This window comes from Hypanus sabinus, chromosome 1, assembly GCF_030144855.1.
Source record: "Hypanus sabinus isolate sHypSab1 chromosome 1, sHypSab1.hap1, whole genome shotgun sequence".
NCBI classification, from domain to species: Eukaryota; Metazoa; Chordata; class Chondrichthyes; order Myliobatiformes; family Dasyatidae; genus Hypanus; species Hypanus sabinus.
This window is the reverse complement of record NC_082706.1, coordinates 6,466,811-6,486,888: the sequence shown is the minus strand read 5'-3', so window position 1 is coordinate 6,486,888 and position 20,078 is coordinate 6,466,811. Positions and strand designations below refer to the sequence as shown.

The 20,078-nt window shown below is 40.7% G+C and overlaps 1 protein-coding gene and 1 long non-coding RNA gene across 2 annotated transcripts in view; one reads left to right on the top strand and one right to left on the bottom strand.

Moving 5' to 3' along the window:
* LOC132390802 (STE20-like serine/threonine-protein kinase) overlaps nt 1-8,460 on the top strand; it is an 85,037-nt gene extending 76,577 nt beyond the window's left edge. Inside the window, exons 18-20 of the mRNA XM_059963351.1 lie at nt 1,553-1,678; nt 4,216-4,329; nt 7,762-8,460. Of these exons, the coding sequence (XP_059819334.1) occupies nt 1,553-1,678; nt 4,216-4,329; nt 7,762-7,896 (375 nt within the window). The 3' untranslated portion in view covers nt 7,897-8,460. The remainder of the gene's footprint in view (nt 1-1,552; nt 1,679-4,215; nt 4,330-7,761) is intronic.
* An 18-nt stretch (nt 8,461-8,478) lies between these two features.
* Nucleotides 8,479-20,078, bottom strand: part of LOC132390833 (uncharacterized) — a 67,275-nt gene continuing 55,675 nt past the window's right edge. Inside the window, exon 4 of the long non-coding RNA XR_009511022.1 lies at nt 8,479-16,034. This is a non-coding gene — a long non-coding RNA (uncharacterized LOC132390833). The remainder of the gene's footprint in view (nt 16,035-20,078) is intronic.

Sequence of the window (20,078 nt, the reverse complement as noted above, 5' to 3'; positions counted from 1 at the left end):
GTTGATTCCTACCTTCCAGTTTAAAGTTGCACTCGGAGGAATTCTGTACAGAAAATCAAAATTAAACAACTGCAGATGCTGAAAACCTGACATAAAGATAGGAAATGCTGTAAAGAGTCACCAGGTCAGTCACCATTTATAGAAAGAGAAGCCAGGGTTATCTTTTCCAGTTAAAAGCCCTTCATCAGAATCAGGAAGTTCTTGTCTTCAACCAGAAACTAAGAAAATTTTTTACCCTCCAAAGAGAAAAGCCTTTGTTCACTCATAAGACATTTTCCAGTCCAGGCAGCATCCTGGTAGATCTCCTCTGCACCCTCTTTAAGGCTTCCACATCCTTCCTATAAATGAGGTGAACAAACCTGGACATGGTATGTGGATGTTAGCATGACACTTTACAGTAACAGTGATCCGGGTTCAATTCCCACCACTGCCTGCAAGGGGTTTGTACATAATCCCCATGTCCACATGGGTTTTTCCGGGTGCCCCGGTTTCTTCCCACAGTCCAAAAACATGCCGGTTGGTGAGTTAATTGGTCATTAGGCCAGGATTCAATCAGGGGTTGCAGGGTGACGTGGCTCAAAGGGCCAGGAGAGCCTAACCCAACTCTACCTCAAAAGATAAAATAAAGAAATATTCCAAGTGTGCTCTAACCAGGGCTGATCAGTAAAAGATTGCAGTTGCTGGAAATCTGAAATAAAAACAGAAAATGCGAGGAATTTTCCCTCAGAAGCTGCTTGACCAGCTGAGTATTTGCCACGTTTTCTGAAATTGTATTTAAAATAGGATTTAATTGTTAGAACTAGTTCTCAGTTTAAATACTTCAAGTGGATCAATTTAAAATCAGTATAATTTGTTAGGATTAAGGTAAAAGTCAATGAATATCCTGCACTCTCGTGGAGTACATGGGTAAATCGCATGTCACAACTTCTGTTTGTTATTTTTCATTGAGTTGAACATCCATGTCTCTCTCTCTCTCTCTCTCTCTCTCTCTCTCTCTCTCCCGCTCTCTCCACCACTTTCTTGCCCCTTCTGCCCCTTTCCACCCCTCCCAATTTCAGAGAAACTCAGACACTGCAGGCTGTAACATCAAAACAGCCAGCTGCTCAGCTGCTTGTTGGTCTCACCTCTCACTGTGGTGGAGCAACACCTCTCTCTCTCCCTCGTTAGAGAGAGAGAGAGAACCTGTAGCATGTCAAAGAGCTGGGTGATAGACTGTATGTTTTGCTGGACCTAGATCACGTTCTATGGGGGTTTTGCTGTTACTAGCTTGGTGGGTGGGGGCACCGATGCTTTCTGCTGTAACAAGTGGGGAAGGATTAATGCTTTGCTGCTGCTTGTGCGTGGGAGGGGAGGGAGGCTTGGGGCTTCTAACATTTCTCTGTCATTCTTTGGGGTTTTCTTCTGTTTTGAGGATGTCTGTGAAGAGTAAGAATTTCACATTGTATATTGTATACATTCTCTGATATTAAAAGGAACCATTGAGCCTCTCAGGGTGCAAATGGAGAGAGAGCAAAATACAGCATTAGTTAACCCTTTGTGATTTCCTCACCAGTTCATGGTGCAGGAAGAAGCTCAACAGAAAGCAGAGAGACAACACCAACAGCAGCTGCACGAAGCTCAGTACAAGGAACTGATGAAACAATGTGAGAACAACAGTGCGGAACTACAGCAGCTCCAGGTAACTCAGCGCCCTGCTGCACCTCCATTGTTGGTTTCACAACTTGCAGGCCCTGGCTTTTGGTCGGATAGAGACTGGAGCACAGATATGGTCAGAGGCAAAGTATGACCGAGCAAGAAAAGTACATCAAGAGTCTGTCAGAATAGGAGCACTCTGCTGTACACAATTTCACTTAGTACTACATAAGATGGAAGGCACACAGGACATTCAATCCAACTACAGAATACTGGTATTCATGATGCACTTGAAACTCTTCCCATTTAAATTGACCAGGCCATGCTCTCTTCTCACTGCTGCCATCGGGAAGGAGCCTTAGGTCCCACACCACCAGGTTCAGGAACAGTTATTACTCCTACAACCATCAGGTCCCACACCACCAGGTTCAGGAACAGTTATTACCCCTCAACCATCAGGTCCCACACCACCAGGTTCAGGAACAGTTATTACCCCTCAACCATCAGGTCCCACACTACCAGGTTCAGAAACAGTTATTACCCCTCAACCATCAGGTCCCACACCACCAGGTTCAGAAACAGTTATTACCCCTCAACCATCAGGTCCCACACTACCAGGTTCAGGAACAGTTATTACCCCTCAACCATCAGGTCCCACACCACCAGGTTCAGAAACAGTTATTACCCCTACAACCATCAGGTCCCACACCACCAGGTTCAGGAACAGTTATTACCCCTCAACCATCAGGTCACACACCACCAGGTTCAGGAACAGTTATTACCCTTCAACCATTGACCTCAGGTCATTGAAAGGTGTCTCAATAACTACGGTTCAATCCACAAGCATTGAGAGACTCACAGAGACAAATAAACTCTTTGGTCTTTTGTTCTCATGCCACTGGTGCCCGAGGCTAAGAAAGAATCCAGCCACAATTAGCAAATATTTAGCGAACCTCTAGTGTTTAACTTGTACAGGCACCTTGCATGCTGTGAGCTCACAAAGAGTTAAAGTGTCACTTAGAATTCTTCAAACTTTCATCTAATATTTTTTACAAAATTTTATACACCACAACGCACCCTATCATATGGAGAAAGTACCAGTTCCTCATTAAGGCCATTTCTTCCACACTCCATGTTAGGATCCTTGTTGACTTTTTAAATATTGTACGCTTCACATGATGTGCTTTTCCAAAATGGGAAGTTTTCTGTATCCACTCTATCAAAACTTGTCAGAATTTCACACACACACACACAAACTTCTTATAATGGGTCCTAATGGATTGGCTTTATGGCCTTTCCTGCCACACACAGCAGAATATTCTATTCCTTTAGTAACTGGGATGTGGAAATGTGTATATTTTTTGTATCCTTTATTTAAGGTAGATACTTCTGTTTATTTTGTATAATTGTGACAACATTGTGTACATCATATTCTGATTCATGTGTGGCCTTAAGTTAACTTTGTTGGTAATTAAAGATGGTACTTCCTGGTGCCTAAACGAAAATGAGCTTTTCACCTCAGTAAAGAGATCGGAGCTTTCAGGAGTTTATACTGGACAAAAATAGTATGGAGCTATTATTGTGTTTTCTGGTAGATACCTTTTTTGTAAATATTAGCAGTTTTATTTTCAGTATTTTCATTAATTTTTGAAAGTTTGACTTTTGACACACCTAATAAACACTCTTGCACTAAGGTACTAAACAACTCCAAACTGTTCAAGTTAATATCAGAGAATGTATACAACCTAAAATTCTTAGTCTTCACAGACATCCATGAAACAAGAAACCCTATAGAACGAATAATAGAAACATCAAAATCCAAACACCCACCTCACCCCTCCTTTTATTGCACAAACTACAGCCATTCATTTTTGAGTGCCTCAGTGTCATTGTATCAAAGTTCCTGAACTCCCTATCTAAAAACACTGGCAAAGGAGCTTCACCATCAGGACTGTACTGACTCAAGAGAGACCCACCACTGCTTTGGGGTAGTTTAAAGCCTTGTCAGTGACAAAACATTGGCTTAGTGTCCTTTGGAGAGATTTTGTGTTTCAATATTTGAATTGCAAATTAAAAACAGCCATCCCTACATTGTTGCCATCTGGAATCTTATGGAATCTGGGAGTTCAGTGGAATTCTGGACACCCACTTGAACCATATCAGATCAAATGCGAGAATATAGCAAGTGTGCGTGCAGCCATTCGACCTCACAGTGAATCAATCGGTCCTCCTACGCGAGGAGGTCGCTGCCTTTTGTTGCATGTTCTTCGTCTTGGGGGCCTGGTTCATCAGTTCCACACTAAGTTGCTCAGCCTTTAACACTACTAACATGACGCAGTAGAAACGTATAATCATACTCCTCTGTTGCCGTCCTTTGTCCACACACATGTAACACCATTAGGATCCAACTCAAGGGTTCCCTACCTTTTTTATGCCATGGATCCCTACCATTAACTGAGGTTGGGGACCCCTGACTATGGGCAGACAGGAATGTTATAATAAATTAAAGATTCCTAGGTTTGAACTGATTTCTACTTGAACCAGGTGAATGTTGAGTTAATGCTCCGTTTTATCTCTCACCAGAATGAGAAGTTGCATCTTCTGATAGACAGTGAGAAAGAAAAACTGAAGACACTCAATGAGGAGCACACGATGGAGCTGAAGGAATGGAAGGAACGCCTTGCTTCTCGCCGAGGGGTAAATGTCCAACCGGTCCACCTTCCTCCCTTCATAGACTTCAATCCATCCAATAAGCTACTGTTTGATTCCCCATAAGGACTATGTTCCAAACCCAACATCTGCATACAGATTACGTCGATGTCCATCAAGCCCTCCCTTCCCCATTATTGAGCATATCTGCACATATACAAGGACCGATGCCACAAGAAAGCAGCACCCTTCTTCAAGAACCCCACCATCCAGGCCATGCTCTCTTCTTGCTACTACCATTGGGCAGAAGGTACATGAACCTTTGTCCCACACCACCAGTTCAGGAACAGTTATTGCCCTTAAAACATCAGGCTCCTGAACCTGCATGGATAACTTCACTCACCTCAACTCTAAATTGCTTCCACAGCCAATGGACTCATTTTCAAGGACTTTACAACTCATATATTCAGTTTTTACATTCATTTATCAATCTAACTATCTAGCTACCTATTTATCTATCTATTGGTTTATTTATTTAATTGTAATGCTATTAAAGTTGTAAATATGTAAATAGGTCATGATTTTTATTAATGACCTGGATGTGGGGGTAGAAGGGTGGGTTGGCAAGTTTGCAGATGACACAAAGGTTGGTGGTGTTGTAGATAGTATAGAGGATTGTCGAAGACTGCAGAGAGACATTGATAGGATGCAGAAGTGGGCTGAGAAGTGGCAGATGGAGTTCAACCTGGAGAAGTGTGAGATGGTACACTTTGGAAGGACAAACTCCAAGGCAGAGTACAAAGTAAATGGCAGGATACTTGGTAGTGTGGAGGAGCACAGGGATCTGGGGGGTACATATCCATAGATTCCTGAAAGTTGCTTCACAGGTAGATAGGGTAGTTAAGAAAGCTTATGGAGTGTTAGCTTTCATAAGTCGAGGAACAGAGTTTGAGAGTTGCGATGTAATGATGCAGCTCTATAAAACTCTGGTTAGGCCACACTTGGAGTACTGTGCCCAGTTCTGGTTGCCTCACTATAGGAAGGATGTGGAAGCATTGGAAAGGGTACAGAGGAGATTTACCAGGATGCTGCCTGGTTATGATCAGAGATTACGGGGGCTAGGGCATTACTCCTTGGAGAGAAGGAGGGTGAGAGGAGACATGATAGAGCTGTACAAGATATTAAGAGGAATAGATAGAGTGGATAGCCAGCGCCTCTTCCCCAGGTCACCACTGCGAGAGGACATGGCTTTAAGGTAAGGGATGGGAAATTCAAGGGGGATATTAGAGGAAGATTTTTCACTCAGAGAGTGGTTGGTGCGTGAAATACACTGCCTGAGTCAGTGGTGGAGGCAGATACACTAGTGAAGTTTAAGAGACTACTAGATTAATTTAAGGTGGGGGGGGTTATATGGGAGGCAGGGTTTGAGGGTCGGCACAACATTGTGGGCCGAAGGGCCTGTAATGTGCTGTACTATTCTACATTCTATGTTCTAAATGTTGAATGAACTTTTCTTTTTGGAGCGAAGGAGAATAAGAGGTGACTTGAAAGAGATGTATAAGTTGATAAGGTCCCACACCACCAGGTTCAAGAACAATTATCACCCTACACCATCAGGCTCCTGAACCTGTGTGGATAACTTCATTCACCACAACCCTGAACTTATTTCACTGGGACCTCTGTTCTGATGCAGAGAGAGATCTTAGAGCACAAATCCATACTGATGGAGAGGACAGTGAAGCAGATTTTGTTTGTCTTCACATTGAGTATAAGAATTGGGATGTCACGTTGCAGCTGTACGAAACTTTGGTTAGACCACACTTAGAATGTTGCGTATGGTTCTGATTGCCACAGTGTAGGTTAGATGTGGGAGCAATAGAGAGAATGCGGATGAGATTCAGCAGGATGGTACCCAGATTAGAGGGCTGTGGTAATGAGAGACAGGGTAGGTTGGGTTTATGTTCACTGGAATAGAGAAGGCTGAGTTGTGAGGGAAATGGATATGAGAGATTTCATTTTTAGAATCTTTTTATTGATACATAATCTTCTACAGCTATAAAATGATACAAAACTTCAACAAATTAATATGTATACAATTAATAGAGCTGAAGAAAAGCTGATCATAATATATAATAATGAAAGAAAAAAATTTATATCAAAGGAAAAGAAGGTTAAAAAAAAGAACCCCATCTAACTAAGAAAAAAAACCCACTGACTACAAAAAAAAGGGGGGAAAAACCATTAGGAATCAACCCCTGGAGGAATGTGTCTTACCATCATCTGAATATATATAAAGAAAACGAATCATCAACTGCCAATTCATATTTATATAGAATAAGACTGGAAGGAAACCATATAAAATAATTCAAATTAAATGATAATATTTGGCAAAAGAGCCCCATCTTCTCTCAAAATCGAATCGGGGATCAAAAGTTCTACTTCTAATTTTTTCCAAACTGAGACATAACATTACTTGAGAAAACCATTCAATTAGTGTAGGGACAGAGGTATCTTTCCATTTTAATAAAATAGCCCTTCTTGCCAATAATGTAACAAATGCAATTACATGTTAATCTGAGGATGAAATACCCTGAATATGATGTGGAACTATTCCAAATAGAACAGTCAATCTATTAGGTTGTAAATTAATTTTCAAAGCTTTAGAAATTGTAGAAAATAAAGATTTCCATAATGGTTTTAATGAAGAACATGACCAGAACATATGTGACAAAGTAGCTACTTCAGTTTTACACCTATCGCAATAGTTGTCTATTGGAAATATTTTAGATAGTCTCTCCTTTGTTAGATAATAATGGTGAACAATTTTAAACTGAATTAAACAGTGATTGGCACATATAGAAGAAGAATTTACGTTTTTCAAAACTTGCAGCCAATCTTCATTAACAAAGGTCATAGTAAGTTCTCTCTCCCCATCTTGTTTAATCTATAGTGAGAGGTTCTCTTTTTGTAACAAAAATAAATTATAAATTCTGCTAATGATACCTCTCACTAATGGATTCAACTTCAAAATGGTATCCAACAAATCAGATTCTTGCAAATATGGAAACTTAGATAAATATTGTTGTAAAAAATGTCTAACCTTAAGATATTGCAGAAAATGTGTATGAGCGAGAGAATATTTGTTAATTGACTCTTCTGCTTATCTCTCATTCGGGTGTATCTTCATCTATGAGGGTCCAATGCATACGGTCAGAACCAATGCAGAGGGTTCTACACTAAACCAGCTACATTATGGGCACTAGCTTCCCTGCCTTTGCGAGATAAGCAGAGTCAGGGCATGCCTGGTTGGTGCTGGAAGCATGGCAACACTTGCAGTTTGCCCTCATCACAAAGCTCACTGATTTCATGCATTTTACTGTATGTTTCAGTGTTCTGGCGTGCATAAAGACAATCTTTATCAGATGTCGATGATCTCTTGTCTATCATCGAGGCTTAACCGTGGTTGTTCTCTCCGTGCAGATCCTGGAGGATGAGCTCGCAAGGAAGCGGCAGCAGCAGGAGGTCCCTTACAGGCGAAGCAGCGAACCAGACACCTCCAAATCCTCACTGCACAGAATGTCCAGGTTCCTCCAACTCCACACCTTCCAGTCATAGGCAACATCCCTGCCATTTCTGGCTACTAGAAGGCACTCTGCTACTCGAGAGTGGGTATATATCATACCCAAGAGATAGCTCATTGAATTCCAAATGCTGAAGTTGAACAAAGTGCAAAGAGTATGTGTGGACATTACACAGTGTCACAGGGTTGTGAGATATTGCCTTTGGTATTGAGGTAGCCAGTGGGAAAAGCTTCAACTGTATGTTCTTAAAGTGAAATGGGTTTGGGAGGTGTTTTTTGGGGGGAGAGACAAAAATAGTTAATCTGTAGAGGGATTTGGTGAATGAATGTGACAAGTTCTGAGCAGTGATTTCTGACAGATCTATATGCAGGAGGTTAAAGGTCAGAATATTCAGCTTGGTTGAACTTCCAGAGCAGCCAGAGCCCAGAATCAGAATCAAGTTTATTATTACTGAGGCAACACGAGTGAATCTGCAGATGCTGGAAATAAATAAAAACACAAAATGCTGGCAGAGCTCAGCAGGCCAGACAGCATCTATGGGAGGAGGTAGCGACGATGTTTAGGGCCGAATCCCTTCATCAGGAGTAGTGAAAATCTCCTGATGAGGGATTTCGGGCCGAAACGTCATCACTGCCTCCTCACATAGATGCTGTCTGGCCTGCTGAGTTCTGCCAGCATTTTGTGTTATTATTACTGACATCTGTCGTGACTTTTTTTTTGTTTTTTTTAGCAGCAGCACAGTGCAATACATAAAAAAGATTACTAGAAGCTACAATTTTTTTTAAAGTACAGTAAAATGCATAATAATGAGATTGTGTTCATGGTTTCACAGACTGTTTGGAAATCTGATGGTGGTGGGTAAGAGTAAGAAGTTGTTCCTAAAATGTTGACTGTGTCTCTTCAGGCTCCTGGACCTCCTCTCTGATGGTAGCAATGAGAAATGGGCACGTCCTGGAGACTATGGTCATTAATGTTAGATGCTGCCTTCTTGAAGATGTCCTCAAAGGCAGGGAGGCTAGTGCCCATAATGTAGCTGGTTGAGTGTAGAACCCTCTGCATTGGTTCTGACCGTATGCATTGGACCCTCTATACTAGATGAAGATACACCAGAATGCTCATCATGGTAGATTGAAGAAATTTGCTAGAACCTTTGGTGACCAAATCTCTTCAAACCTTTAATGAAATATAGCCGCTGTTGTGCCTTCTTTGTAACCACATCGATACTTTGACCTAGGGTAGATCTTCAGAGATGTTGACACCCAGGAAATTGAGGCCACTCACTCTTCCCACCACTGACCCTTCGATGAGGACTGGACTGGTCTGGAGCAGACGGTCATCACTGTTGTTTCTTCATGAATAAATAGACCATAAGATCTTGCACAGGGATGGTAGGGCACTGAGGAGTACAGTAGAACAAAGGGATCTGGAAATGCAGGTCCATAATTCATTGGAAGTGGCATCACAGGTAGATAGGGTCATAAGAAAAGATTTTGGCAAATTGGCCTTCCTAAATCAATATATTGAGCAGAGGAGATGGGATTTATGTCGAAGTTGTATGAGACGTTTGTGAGGCCTAATTTTGAGTATTGTGTGCGGTTTTGATCACCTGCCTACGGGAAAGGTGTAAGTAATGTTGAAAGAGTGCAGAGAAAATTTACAAGGATGTTGCCAGTCTGGTGGACCTGGTTAGGACTTTATTCCTTGGAACATAGAAGACTGAGAGGAGATTTGATAGAGGTATACGAAATTATGTGGAGTACGGATAGGGTAAATGCAAGCAGGCTTTTTCCACTGAGGTTGGGTAGGATGACAACTGAAGGTCATGGATTAAGGGTGAAAGGTTAAAGGGAAACATGAAGGGAAACTTCTTCACTCAGAAAGTTGTGAGAGCGTGGAATGAGCTGACAGCACAGGTGGTGCATGTGAGCTTAATTTCAACACTTAAGAGAAGTTTGGACAGGTACATGGTAGGTAGGGGTGTGGAGGGCTACAGTCTGGGTGCAGGTCGACGGGAGTAGGCAGTTTAAATGGATTTGGCACAGACTAGATGGGACAAAGAGCCTGCTTCTGTTCTGTACTTTTCCACGGCTCTGTGACCCTAAGACATAGGAGTAGGTCAACTGGCCTAGCGAGTCTTCTCCACCATTCCATCACAGCTGAGATAGGACTCCCGGGGGGGTTCCGGTGATGTCATCGTTCAGAATGGCAGCCTAAGTCAATAGCTGCTTTGGAAAAACACATATTTTGCCCCATTAATCCATCAAATAAAATATCGTTTGAACGTATCTGAATTGATAAGGGGGGCAAGAATGGGGAAAAGGAATGTAGATTAAAAAAAAGCATCACCGCAGAGCCTGTGGATGAGAGGGGTGCAGCGAGCGGCTCTCCTACCCGACCGCGTGATAGCGAGGCGGGCGCCAGGCCTCGTTCAGGCAAAGCAGCAAATATGATAAAAATTCTGGAAGAGATACAGGGATTCCAAAAAGATATAAAACAGCAACTAAATGATATCAAGTCAAAGCTCACCAACGTCAATCAAAAAATAGCAGTGGCAGAAACATGAATTGAGAAGGTAGAAGATCATGTGTAAAACATAGAACAGATACTAAGTAAGACAATAAAAATATTAAATCAACAAGAAAGTAAACTGCTTGACCAGGAGGGAAGATCACGGTGGAAAAATATCAGGATATACAATTTTCCCGAAGGAGCGGAGGGTTTGTGTATGATGGAGTTTGTACGAAAGTTGCTGCAGGACGCACTAGAGATTCCTTCAACTATGGAGCTTGAAATTGAGAGGGCGCATCGTGCGCTCACTCCGAGGCTTACTGGAGACAGAGGAGATAAGCCATGCTCAATAGTAATTAGATTCCTTCAATACAATACCAAGGCGAAGATTATAGGAAGGGCCTGGGGAAAGAAGAGGGTGTTTTTGGACTGGAAATTAATATACCTGTATTTCGATCAAGATTACCCCCCCCCCCACAGTGGTCCTGCAGAAATGTAAAGATACTCTGAAGTAAAGTAAATATTAAAGCAAGGAAAGATTAGATTCCAAACTCCATACCCTGCTAAACTGCGAATGTTTTATGAAGATGGGATCCAACTGTATCAGACAGTGGAAGAGGCGACTACAGACATGAAGGCCAGAGGGTTGCCCGTCAGCATGATCAAACCGAGGGAAAGCCTGGCTGAGCAGTTATCCCACTCTGCTTGGGAAATAGTGTGAGAATCGAGAAAGCAGGGGACGGGAGGAGGACGAGAGAAGTATATCAGGAAGAGACCGAGTTTTCCAAAGACAACCCTCACCCCCTCCAGAAGAGCCGTTAGGTTTGACTAACTTTAAAAGTGTTGAGAAGCTAAACAGAAGCAAAAATAGATGGTGATATACCTATCTCAAGAAATACTTATTATAATGTGGATTTTATATTACTCAATTATTCTTTTTTATTCATTCATTCACTCCTTTCCCCCCACCTAAGTGAGAATATATACATGGGAGGAATACACAGGGAAATCTTTTCAGTGTAATGGACATAGATTTGTTCTTTTATGGGTACTGCAATGGGGTCCTCAACTCACAGGTAGGAGGGGCTATCCCCCACAGCTAGACATTTCCTCTAGCTCAGCCCAGGGTCATCTACTAGAGACCTCAGCCTTGGAATCACACCTTCATTGCCTTTTTCTTTAAATTCGTGTTTCTTGGTTCTTATTTCTTCAGGGAGTAGATCAATTAAGTTTTATTCTTATAATTTCAATGATATATTGACAGATAAATACACATGGCTAAGGACAAAGTAAAATTCATTTCTTTTAATGTCAATGGGCTATTAAATCCAATCACATGTAGTAGAATTCTATCCAAAATGAAAAAAGAACAAGCCCATGTAGTATAGTTATAGGAAACTCCCTTAAGTGATAATGAGCATGGAAAACAAAAGAGAATGGGCTTCACTAATCTGTTTTTCTCCTGATATAAATCAGGGCATAGGAGAGGAGTTGCTATTCTTATTTCAAGCAAGCTAAATTTTGACAAAGTATTCAAAATGGGAGATAAGGAGGGCAGATATATTCTGGTAAGGGGGAATATAGACGGCAATTCAGTTACTCTATTGAATATATACGCACCCCCAGGAAGTGATATTAGTTTCTTTCAGAAAATTACTGATATTATGGTAACGGAAACAGAAGTTCTCCTGATATGTGGGGGAGACTTAAATTTACAATTACAACCAAAGTTAGGCTCTTCCAATAGAAAAACCTATGAAACAAAATCCTTACTTAAGAAAGTTAATACACTTTTTGAGGATGTTGGTCTAGTTGATATATGGAGGGCCCTTTTCCCCAACAGAAGGGATTACACTCGTTATTCTGCCCCCCCCCATTCTGTATATACAAGAATAGACTATTTCATAACATTTGGAAATGACAAAGACAAAATAAACACCTGTGGAATTGGGACAATAGAAGTAAGTGATCATGCACCTATATATTTATCTTTTGATTTTGACTACAACCAAAGAATACTATTTGGAAACTAAATTCAAGTCTACTCAATGATCCACACTTTAAGGAACAAATTAAAAAAGAAATTGGTCTTTACTTAGAATTCAATGATAACAGAGAGGTTTCACCTCCCATTCTATGAGATACTCTGAAGGCTGTTTTAAGAGGGAAAATTATAGTGATATCTTCATATAAGAAAAAAAAAGGAATAAAACATTAGAGGAATTACAAAATAGGCTGAAGGAACTAGAAAAAAACACAAATTGAATTTGGCACAGGATACATTAGAGGAAATTAAAAATATTATGAATGAAATTAATAGTGCGGCTACGCAAGAAATCAGGAAAAATTTAATGTTTCTGAAACAGAGAAATTATGAAAGTGTATCTAAATCTATGAAAATACTGGTGTGGAAACTGAAAAAAAAAGATAGCACAAAATACAATTCATAGAATTAGGGATCCAAGGACAAAAATTATTTTAAAAAAATAAGCTAAGTGAAATTCAAGAAGCTTTTGAAGTGTTTTACAAAACTCTATATTCCAAAGTTCCAGGGGGAAGCATAACCCAAATTGACACCTTCCTGAATTCTCTAGAGTTACTCACTTTAAGTGAAGAACAAAATAGAACAATGACTGCTGACATAACTGAAATTGAACTAAAAGCTGCGATTAGTAGGCTTAAATTAAGCATATCACCAGGATCAGATGGGTATACGGCAGAGTGGTACAAAGAATTTAAAAATGAGTTAATTCCTGTCTTACTCCCCACATTGAATTGGGCTCTAAAAAAGGCACAAATGCCACCCAGCTGGAAGGAAGCAATAATCTCAGCTTTTCCGAAAGAAGGCACGGATAAAATGGAATGTGGGTCATTTAGACCAATATCCGTTCTTAATGTAAATTATAGATTATTTACCTCCATCATGGCCAAACGATTAGAAGAGTCTCTACCCATACTGATACATAATGATCAGACAGGTTTTATACAACAATGCCGACCACAAGCCAATATACAAAGGACACTTTACATTATGGATGATATACAAAAAAAAATAAAATCGAAGCAATAGTAATAAGTGTGGACGCTGGAAAGGCATTTGATTCGATTAATTGGAATGGTCTTTACAGAGTTTTACATTGGTTTGCTTTCCAAGACACAATTATTAAAACTATACAGACACTACATGACAACCCTACTGCTGGGATTAAAATCAATGGACATTTATCAAATAGTCTTACCCTAGAAAGGGACACGAGACAGTGTTGTGCATGGTCACCACTACTCTTCGCATTATATCTGGAACCATTAGCTCAATACATCAGACAAAATGAAGATATCAGGGGAATTACTATTAAAGGGACAGAGCATAAATTGGCTTGTTACGCGGATGACATATTGATCTATCTAGGGCAACCAACATACTCTTTACCTAAACTAGAGGGAGATATTGCAATCCTTAAATGGTGTGCATATAACTCGGATTTTATGCCGAATAAACTGGATGCTAGATTTAAGGCCTGGATGGCTAAAGGAATAACTGTTCTTTGCAATATAATGAAAGAAGGAACACTTCAGTTTTGAAATGCTTAAAGAGAAACACTTATTAGAAAAACAAGATTTTTATCGGTATTTACAGATGCGACAATATGGTAATAGGACGGTTAAAAATGTAACCAAGGCAAGAACATGTTTGATAGAGCTATTTAGAAAAGCATATAATTCAGATAACAGTAGTAGAATCATTTCAAGCAAATATAAGCGTTTGTCAAATCTTAAAACATATTCAACTTCATACATTAAAACAAAATGGGAGAAGGAAGGAGGGATAATTATATCTGAGGAAGAATGGACAAATTTACGGAGGTATCAATGGAAGTGTACCAGTTCACAGAAATGGACTGAGTTCAAAAGGAAAAACTTGATAAGATATTTTATTACATCCTCTCAGAAAACCCATTATGATGGTAACCTCCCTGTTTGCTGGAGAACTTGTGGAAATCAAAATGCAAATCGTTATCATATTTTCTGGGAATGCCCCATTATCAAAGACTATTGGAGTGGGATACACAAGACATCTTTAAATGTGAAATACCCTTAGAAAGTAAGACCATATATTTTGGGTATATACCTCAGGAATGGTTGAAAAGAGATAGATATTTAATGAATAAACTGTTGGTGGCTGGTAAAAAGCCTCTTACTAGGAAATGGTTATCACAGGAGAGCCCAACCTTAAATGCATGGATGGAAATTATAATGGACATTTACAAAATGGAGAAGATAACAGCATCTGTTAATCATAAGTTGGAACAATTTGATTCATACTGGGAAAAATAGTTTAACTATGTAACACCTCATAGGCCTGATTTTATTCTCACAAGTCAATGAATATGTTGTAAAAAAAGATCAGTTCCTACTTATACATAGTTTTCTCCTTCCGCTTGTTCTTTCTTTCCTCTCTTTTCTGTAAGTACATACCTCAGATAAATATTATATGGAGATTTGTGGCATATATGACTATATGATATATATGTACAATATCTGAAATACATCTTATGGAAATGTTTGTTTGATGATAAACTTCAATAAAAAAATTAATTACAAAAAAAAAGTCCCTAATTGAATTCAGCACCATAGAGCTCAGAACAGTATGTACAAGACAACTCGGACTCCTGCTCCTTGTCACAATGCACGGATGTCACTGACTGGGTTTATGATAGGGTTAGACTCAACAGGCAAACAGCCTAATTCTACTCCTATGCCCCTTGGTCTCAGCCACGATTCAGGAAAAACAGAATAATTGGAAAGTTAATGCAGGAGCTCTTGCCCAAAATGAATCAGTAAGTGAGCAGTGGGAAAAGTCACTGATAACTTCCTGGAAAGATTCCTAATTAACCTGAATGTGCTTGTTAATGTTTAGAAAATCAGCGCTGAAGTAATCTAACTGTTGCTTGGTATGTAGGATTCCCTGATCATGGAGAATACTCCAACAGAGACTGTTCAGTTAGTGCCACAACCAACTTGCTAACTTCCCATTCATGGTTTTCCATTTTCATCAGAACTGACGTCGGGTGAACAATAATTCTATTATAATATTATAATTATATGCAAATGAGCAGTGTGTCGCATGATGTGTTTTTAATTGCTTGCATCAAAGAAACAACTGTCATGTGATATTATGTGTTATGGCCTCAAAATGCAAGGGTATCCCTTTAGAACAGAGATGTGGAGGAGTTTCTCTGGCTGGAGATGGCAGTGGAGGCCAAGACATTGTGTGTATTTACAGTAGAGATTGATACATACTTAATTAGTAAGGGAATCAAAGGTTATGGGGAGAGGGAAAATAAATTAGCTACGACTGAATGGTGGAGCAGTCTCAATGGGCCAAATGACCTAATTCTATACCTATGTCTTATGATGTTATGGCTTTTAAAATGACTCAATATACTTAAAATTAATTCCCAGCCATACTGAAAATGATTAGGTAATTTCTCTGTCAATCAAGCACTGCTGTAAAAGACTGTGATAGTTTTTTCTGTTACCTTGTATGCCAGTCTTCTCAACTGGAGAAATTTCCCTACTTTTACTGGGAGAAGTTGCTGCAGTTTTCTCCACAAGTTCTGTTCCCTCTGCTCCTCTCTGATTCCTCAGGACATTGAAGTTTGCCTGCAATACAGAAGACTGTTTACTGTGAGACCAATCACATGCCCTGTCCCTGTCCTTACTCCAACTCACTGACTGGCGCAAGGAGGCTGATAAATAACTAATCTATAATAACTAATACATTGAAAATATTAAAATGTCAAATAGATTCCCAAAACATTCATAGATGGAGAACAGAAAGGTTTAAAGAGCTCCTCTGGGGAGAAACTGTAACTTCAGAGAATGTAATTAACACTGAATGTTGATAACTCATCAAAAGATCATTTCCAAGCTAAAACGTTTCTAGTTTCAAGAATTCTATATTTTTTCCAAGATGTCTTCCAACACTGTAAAGTATAATTGCCTGCAAATAAAGAAAATGTTGTTCCCCTTTGTAAATATAATGTCAGTCTTTGATTACAATTAATGGAGCTTATTCATAGAGTCCAGGGCTTCCGATGGCCAGGCTTAACCATAGATGTTGCGTCCCAGTTGTCTAGATAAACAAGCCTGGGCAGTACAATATGGAGAACAAACAGTTGCCCATGTAGCAAGCTCCTCCTCTCCATATATCTGATAAACTCAAAGGAACAGCAAAGACCAATACAGTTTGGTTTCAGCAGTGTCACTGGCATTGCCAGTCTGTGTTGAACTCAGCCAGCTGCCTAAGGACTCCAGGTCCAAATTTTTCCCTCAGAGTTTACTGCTGAAGCCATGAGTGGGTTTAGCCACAAGGCAGCGGAGGTTTGAGATCGGAGTTTTCCTTCTGCTAGATGAGCTGCCAACCACAGCTGATGAGCCCCATCTGCCTGAAGCGATTGGTTTTAAAGTACCAGTAACCCACCTGTCAGCAGAAACGGTTCTGCTGGGCTTAGTAGCTAAGCCACATGTGAAGGCCAGGAGCTGGACTTGGTTCTCAGAGGCTATTTGTACACAAGCTCTCAAAACAGTCTATTTCTTGTATGCATACATGAAACATATTGGACCGTCTTTTAAAAATGGATGTATTGAACACGCAGATTGATTGATAAGTAAAATGGGGAATACTAGCCTACACAATCTCTCCTTGTAACTCAGAACACCAAGTCCAGGCAACATCCTGGGAAACCTGGATAAACGAGGTACAAACATTACAATTTTGTCTCCAGGCTTTGAGAGAAAACTGTTCAATTGTTCCCTGATAATTTTTTTTCAAAAACAGCTCAAGATCAGGGGTTCCTAACCTGGGGTCTACAAACCCTTTGCTTAGTGGTATTGGTCCATGGCATAAAAAAGGTTGGGAACAACCCAATCTAAAAGCATCTAAAGTTTAAATGTTTTTAGAGCAGACGTTCTTAACTTCGCTTTTGCCATGGACCCCTTTGGCAGTCCGGTGGATCCCTTCTCAGAATAATGTTCACGAGCATCTGCAGACAGGAAGGCTACAATCACATGTGATTAGTAGTGGGTCTAATAACTACAATAGTTTCAAAGTAGTGGTGAGCGTGCCGTACATGATATTTTGAGATATCTGTAACAACTGAATGTGATGTGAAGCGATCTGTCATTTCTATTGGTGACAAAGTCACTGGAACAGCTAATACTACTTTGGTTTGTTGCCTACATTCATAAGTGCAGGAAACACTAGATTTCAATTAGAGGTTGGTGAAAATAAAGATGTAATTTTTTTCCCATCCGTTCACGGGCCCCCCTCCCCCTACCTCCCCCTTAACCAGGTTAAGAACCCCTATTTTAAAATGTTAAGATGTCACCAAAACACAGATAGGGTAAATGAAAGAGCCTTTTCCCAGAGTTGTGGAGTTAAGAACTAGAGGGGATAAGCTTAAGGTGAGAGGGGAAAATTTAACAGCAGCTTGCGGGGCAACTTTTTTTTATACAAAGGGTGATGTGTGTATGGACTGAAGTGCCAGGGGAAGTGGTTGCGGCACATACAATAACATACTCACCATCATTATGTGTGTGTGGTACGACGTGGGCAATCGTGGTCTTCCCATGACCATGACTGCTCTGAGCAAATTTTTCTACAGAACTGGTTTGCTATTGCCTTCTTCTGGGCAGTGTCTTTACAAGACGGGTGACCCCAGCCATTATCAATACTTTTCAGAGATTGCCTGGTGTCAGTAGTCACATAACCAGGACTTGTGATCTGCTCCGGCTGCTCATACGACCATCCACCACCTGCTCCCATGGCTTCACTTGACCCTGATCAGGGGCTAAGCAGGTGCTACACCTTGCCCAAGGGTGACCTGCAGGCTAGCGGAGGGAAGGAGCACCTTACACCTCCTTTGGTAGAGACGCATCTCCACCCCACCACCCAAATAACATACTAAGCATAATTTTTGCCCTTATGTTGGTCCGGTCCATCACTTCCAAAGTGGATATACTGGAGAATCAGACTGACTGATAAGTAAAATGGAAAATACTAACCTACACAGCCTCTCCTTCTAACTCCGAACAGCAGTCCAGGCAACATCCTGCTAAGTCTGGTTGAACAATGTACAACGTCACAATTTTGGACAGGAGCATATGAATAGCAGAAGTGTGATGTTTTGTAACTTCACAATGATGCCAGTCTTAGTTTGTGTTTTCACTTTCAGTGAGCCATGCACATACCTCATGGTAGTGTGATGACATATGCAATTCACATACTTATACATATAACCCATAATGAAATATTTAAATGAACAAGAATGCTTAATCAACTAATATACTGTATATACAAGATTACTGAAATATTAAATACACAACAGAAGGGATGGAAGGTTAAGGAGCTGGCTGCTGGCAAATGGGATTAGCTTGGCTGAGGGATCTAATTGGGGTGGATCAGCTGGGCCAAGGGGCCTGATTCCAGCTGTTTAACTAATGAACTCTATAGACCCACCTATCTTAGTCCAAGATGGCGGCGCGATGCAGCTTGCAGTGGCCACTCTGGAGCTGATTATCTGTTATTTGTAAAGCGGGGTGCCGCGCGCAATCATAATCGGATGAAAAATGGATGTGGGAGTAAGGAGGAACATCTGGAAATCTCCAGGAAGACCTCCTTCGTTGCTGCTGCTGCTGTGAGGTCCGGGACTCTGCTGGGAAGAACAGGTCCCCAGTCTATTGGGAAAATTATGCTATTGTTTGCACTGTTGTAAATATGTGGTTTTGTGCAGGTCTTGTAGCTTTAGTTTTTGGTCTTGTTTTATCTGGTGGGATTGGAACTCCTTTCCGGGGAACGCGCTAAGATGGTAGCGCAATATTAATACGCAGCAGCCTCTCCGGACTCTGGATTGGGGATTGCCAATTGTTATGTGGATTTTCTGGTGTCGTCTGTTTTGTCATATGCTTTTGTGATATCATTCTGGAGGAAAGTTGTCTCAATTTTTAACTGCATTGCATTTGTGGTTTCTAAATGACAATAAACTGAATCTGAATCTGAATCTTGTATGAAATGTACAATAATGAACACTAGATGGCAGACCTGGCCGATGAATGATGAGCGCCCAAGGCCGACAGCATGGAAAGCAATGCTCAAGCAACATCAATTTCTCCCCCTCCCCCTTTTCTCTCTTCTCATCTTCCCATTTTTGATGTCCTCTTTCCCGTTCTCTTCTCTGCTTCTGCCTATCACCTCCCTGTGGAGCCCATTCCCCTTCATTTTCTCCTGTGCTCCTCTCCTCTCCTGTCAGATTCCTTCTTAGACTCTTTACCCTTTCAGCTATCACCTCCCAGCTCCTTACTTCACCCACCCTCTCCTTCACATGGTCTCAGCTATTATCCACCAGCTTGTACTCCTACCCTTCCCCCATCTCATTATATCGGCCTCCCCCTTCCTTTCCAGTCCTGATGAAGGATCTCAGCCTAAAACATCGACTTTTATTCCCCTCCATAGATGCTGCCCGACACTGCTGAGTTCCTCCAGCATTTTGTGTATGTGTGTGTGTGTTAATCAAGCATTAACAGTGTAAAAGGCATAATGCCAAAGTTGATGTGATTCACAGCATTTTGTACAAAAACTGAACACTGATGCCCTTGAACGGAAATACTACAGAATGTAGTGGATACAGCACAGTCCCTCACAGGTAA